General features: G+C 62.8%; 1 protein-coding gene across 1 annotated transcript; it reads right to left on the reverse strand.

The window, feature by feature from the left end:
* Nucleotides 1–1,188: 1,188 nt before the first annotated feature.
* Nucleotides 1,189–4,396, reverse strand: LOC145718357 (A disintegrin and metalloproteinase with thrombospondin motifs 2-like). The gene is made up of 4 exons (XM_081809845.1): nt 4,024–4,396; nt 3,214–3,357; nt 2,678–2,810; nt 1,189–1,408 (listed from the first exon to the last, which is right to left on the reverse strand). The coding sequence occupies exons 1-4, from the start codon at nt 4,107–4,109 to the stop codon at nt 1,265–1,267; spliced, it is 507 nt and encodes a 168-aa protein (XP_081665971.1). The 5' UTR covers nt 4,110–4,396; the 3' UTR covers nt 1,189–1,264.
* Nucleotides 4,397–5,146: the final 750 nt, after the last annotated feature.

Consider the following 5,146-nt stretch of genomic DNA (forward strand, 5'->3'; position numbering starts at 1 on the left):
AAAATAAATAAAAAATAATAAAAAAAAAGGAACAAAACACTGATGCATGCTACCATATGGATGAACCTTAAAAACCTTCACTGAAAGCAGCCAGACACAAAAGGCCACATACTGTATGATCCTGCTTCCCTGGGATCCCAGAATGGGCAAATCCACAGAGTCGGAAGGCAGACTAGCAGTTGCCAGGAGCTGGAGACAGGAGGGGAACGGGGAGTCACTGTTTAATGGGGTCTCCTTCTGGGGTGATGAAGAAGTTCTGCAACTACATAATAACGGCTGCAAGACACTGCAGGACATTGCACCTCCTTACTGCATGCGATAAAAAGCCGCTGAATTGTGTAACGTGGTTAAAATGGCAAATATTGGGTCATGTAAATTTTGCCATAATTTTTAAAAAAAAAACAAAAACCAACGCAATCCCTGATCCTTACCTCAAACCCAAACCTGCAGGGGTGAGCCTGGAAATCTGTATTTTTAAGAAGGGGTACCAAGAACTAAAATCAGCCAGAATTTAAGGCCTACATGGAGGAACCTCAGGCGCAGATGACTTGGGGGCCTTCGTAGGCCTGATATTGGGGCACACGAGCTGGTGTGCACGTCCCACTCCCCACCCCGACACTGTTAGGTCTGCGGGGCTGCGCGGTCACCCAGGCTCAGGCTCATCTGCATAAGCCAGCCCCCAGCAGGTGATTGGCCGAAGAGCGGGCACGTGATCTCATCTGAGCCTGTGAGAATCAGGCCCAGAGTTTTTGGCTAAAGGCCTTGGTGAGAAAAGCCAGTCTTTTGTCAAGTTGCTGGACAGTGGGAAGTGGGTCTGGGTGGCTGGCAGGGGCCGGGAGCAGCCACGGAGCTGCCTCAAGGGACGAGTGTGCTCTCCAGGGGGCGCACGCGGAGGCCCCAGGGATGGAGAGGCTAAGCCTGATGCTGAGCCTCGGGACCCAGTGGCCAGCGGCCCCCAATGCTGGCCTCCAAGTGACCCAGTCACCCACCGTGTCCGTGGGGGGACAGAAGGCTGCTTCTCAGAGGAGCGGATTCCCGAGCCCCGGGGGGCGGGGGGGCGGTGCTTGAAGCACGGAGAGACGGAGAGGAGCTTGGGGACACCAGGTTTGCTCCGGCAGAGAACTAGGGCGCTGGCAGTAGAGGGGACAGAAGCTCCGGAGGGTCAGGTGTGAAGAGTTACTAGGGAGGAGGCAGGGTCCCCCGAGGAGGCCCCCGGCCCCTCCACACAAGTGCTGCAGTGCCTGTCCCTGGAGGCCTGTGCGCATCACACTGCCCGCCCACTGCCCCCACTCACCTTGCCGGGTGCACACATGGTCCCGTCCAGGGGGGGCCCCTTCTTGGTCTTGCAAAAGTACGGGTTGTCAGGGTGGCTGCACCACAGCTGCTTGCAGGGGTCGAAGGTCCGGAACTGCAGGAGAGCGCTGCAGCTCGCCCAGCGGCCTCCCACTGCGGGGACCGTGCAGGGCCCGCCCTGTCCCCCAGGGTCCTCTCGGACAGGGCGGAGTCGGGCACAGCGTGGCTGCCCAGGACAGCCCCGCGCGATTCTGCGGCCGTGACAACCTCCGGCATGCCGTGCCTGCCTCCTGCCCCCGCAGCAACTGCCCCCCCACCCCCCCAGCCTCCAGGCTCTGACCCCTGCACCTGTCATGGAGCCTGGACAGACAGCTGTCAGGAAGGCTGGGTGGGCATCCCTTTGGCCCCGGTAGGAGTGGCGGGGAGGGGCTGTCACTGCAGGGCCCCACGGGCACCTACTGTCCCCCTGCGGAGGACTCCGCCTCCTAAAGCCCTCCCCTCTGCCCTTCTCTTGCTTCAGCCTTGGCCTCTGTTTCCTGGACCCCAGTCACCTCTTCTCTGGCCTTTCTGCTGGCTGTCCTTGCTCCAGGATGTCCCTGAGGGATCCAGCTGAAACTCAGACCTGGCTTTGCCCCCCCTCTTGAAACATTTCTAGAGCTCCCCGCGGCAATGAGAATCAAGCCCACCAAGCTCGTTAGGCAGCCACGCAAGAGCTTAGACCACCTGCATCAGTCCCCGAGTCCACCACTTGCTCGCTCTGTGGCCTTAGGCATGTCACCTAAGTGCTCAGTTTCCTCCTCTGTAAAACGGGAATACTTTGCTTGCTTCCTTCCTGCGGCTGAGAGGAGCATCAGGTCAGACGCTAACAGACACTAATGCTCTTGCCACGCTGCCTTGGACAGGCTGGGCCCTGAGCAGCAGACACAGTCCACTCGGATAAGTGGGGTTCCCGCCGCTGGCTCTGCCCTGGCGCCAGACCCCGGAGACAACTGGTTGCTCCTCTGAATGCTATGTGCCCTCACCTCTGGGCCTTTGCACATGTGATTCCTGCCTTCTAGAATGTCCTCTCCTCTCACTTAGCCTTGACACCTCACTTCTTTCTCAGGGAAGCCCTCCGGAACGCTGCAGGCAAAACAGGGGCCTCACCAGCACCCCGGCCGCCATCCCTTGCGGTCCCCTGGCCACAGGCCTCGTCACCAGGACCACGCCTGGTCTGGCCAGGTGGGCACCGGGTGCGGAGCGGGAGGGAGCCAGCGGGTGCAGAGGGAGAGACTGCCGCTCTGGAGGCCTGCTCCGCCCCGCCCTCAGGAGCCACCCAACAGCCGTCACCTCCTGAGAAGCCAGCCAGACGGGCAGGGACACCCAGGGGTGCTCGGACACTCACCGCCGTGCACATCATGTAGCCCAGGCCGAAGTCGAAGCGGCACTGCTCGTTCATGGAGTAGTGCAGCCCCGGGAGCTGGGGCAGCGCCGGCCAGTCGTGCGCAAAGGGGTCGTCCCGCAGGCAGTCATAGGAGCTGGGGGGGACACACGGGGCGCCACACGCAGCCTTCAGCCGGCAGCCGCGGCCCCTTCCGGAGCCATGGTGGGGGGCCCGTCTGCACCTCCAGCCCTCAGCCGTGCTGCCTCAGTTTCCCTGCTGCATCTCTTTTCCTTGACGTAAGCTCCCCGGGCATCCCATCAAAGGTGCAGCTGCTGTGCCCACTTTCCATTCAGGGCCGAGCCCCCCGACAACTGGACCTCCCCCACCACGCGCACACTGACCCGCGCCGCTCTGCCTTCCCTCCCCTGCACCTCGGGCTGGAGGACTGAAGTCTGAGGCCTCGGGCGGGACGCAGGCACATGGGGGGGCGGTGCATCCGTCCTCCTGGAGCTGAGCCCAGGGCTGCGGGCCGTCCTGCCCACACCGGGGGTACTCACTGCAGGTAGCGGCTCAGCTCCTGCTGGCTGCAGCGGGACCAGTGGAAGCGGTGGAAGGCGGCCTGCACCAGGGGCGCCATGATGCTGCCCAGCCGCACCTCGTCGCCACAGCGGTTGCCCTGCCCGTCGTGCTCCATGCCCAGCCTGTGCGGGGCGGGGCAAGGCAGCCGCGCTGACCTGGCGGCCGGGGCGCCGCCCCAGCCTCCCCCAGCGGCTCCCCGGGGCTTTCGCTGGTCTGCCCTGAGCCAGGTTTTCCGCCAGCTCGGTTCTTAAAGCCAGGGGCGCGGGGGAGACGGTGTCCGGAGGCCGCCCCTCGACATCCTGCCCGCCAGGGGGCGCTGTTTCGGGAGCAGGCAGCGGGGGCCGGGGCAGCCTCCGCTGGAGCCTCCACATACTCAGCGGTGTGGGCTCAAATCCCTGCACCCGCCCAGCGGCCCTACGGAGTTTGCCCCAAATTCGGGGGGGCCTGGGGGCTGCACACCTGGGTGGAGCTGTGGCTTCCCCGCCTCCGGCTCCCTAATTCCGGGCAGGGCTCCCTCAGAGCCCCAGTTATTGGTGTGTAAAATGGGGTAAGGAGGCCCCTGCCCAGGGGCTTGCGTGGCATAATGCCCGGGAGGCCCCCAGTACGCGCGTGGCCCCTTGATTTGTTCCCTCAGCACAATGTGGACCTTAGGCCTGCCTTGTGCAGTGCTGAGCTCAGAACTTTACTTCCCAGGTGCTTTTCACACAGGGCGTGTCCCCTCCCTGCCCTCCCCAGGGCACAGAGGGCCCCGATCTTCCCCACGCGACAAGGACAGCGAGGCCACTTACACGTGGCCGGTCTCGTGGGCCACCACGAATGCTGAGGAGAAGCCATCCTCGTGGTTCAGAGTGCAGCTGCGGACGGGGTGGCACATCCCAGTGACAGGAGCATAGCCTGGGAGGAGACAAAGGGCGGCTCTAGCTCCGGGCCTGAGTCAGGGGGATGCCCTGGCCCCAGTGCCCCCCACCATCCCCAGAGCAGAGGAGCCAAACCAGCTGCCCCATGCTGACACAGCTCAGGTGACATGCACCCCAGGCAGCCGGCCTCGGCCATGCCCGTCACTGTGCACACTACAGCCGGGGTCAGTCTCCCGGGTACAGCTAGGCCCGTTTCCAAAGCACACACAGGGAGCAGTGAGGGAGGACCCCCGATGCTGCTCGAGGGCAGAGCCCAGGGACAAGAGCCAGCAGGCCACACTGCCCTGCTGTCATGCAGCCAGGACTGGCCAAGAGGACTGAGGAGTAGCCCAGCTGCAGACAACAAGGCCCTCCGAGCTCTCAGCCAGTGAACCTGTACTCTGGCTGAGGAGAGTCTGAGCCATGTTCCTCCTGAAGGGTTCCCCTCTTCCAGGGGTCTGTGGGGAAGGAGCCGGACCAGGCAAGATGCCCCCAGAGGCGGAGGGTGGGGAGCAGGAGTGGGGAGGGGCGGCTGCGGCAGGCCACATCCCCCTGACATAGATGCCCAAGGACCCCCCTGCCCTCAGCCAGCCCAGCCCCATCCCCACTCAAGTGGCTTAGAAAGGGCCACTGAATTCACAGGTAATAGTGAGGGGACACAGTGTGTTTTGCCAACCCAGTTACATTGTGCAGTCCAAAGAAGCAGTCAGGAAATGCAGACACACAGGGGTCAAGGGGAGGACTCAGGAATGAGCTAGAACAGCTCAAGCAGGGGGGCGAGAAGGCCTGCAGATGGTCGGCCTGTGGAACAGCTGAATCCTCTGGGTGGGCTGAATCTGATCAGAGGGTGGGGTTGTTCTTCAGATGTCTCCAGCCTTAGAGGACAGCATTCCCATGGGTGAGGAGGGGGAGGGTGGAGGGGGGCATGACCCTGAGACCGCACCTACCACTGAGGAAAACCAGGGAATCGGGCCTAGCCACTTGCCCCTGGATAAGATAAAGAAGTGCGAAGTGC

Source organism: Leptonychotes weddellii, unplaced genomic scaffold (genome assembly GCF_054177405.1).
Source record: "Leptonychotes weddellii isolate Sample4059 unplaced genomic scaffold, ASM5417740v2 HiC_scaffold_14512, whole genome shotgun sequence".
NCBI classification, from domain to species: Eukaryota; Metazoa; Chordata; class Mammalia; order Carnivora; family Phocidae; genus Leptonychotes; species Leptonychotes weddellii.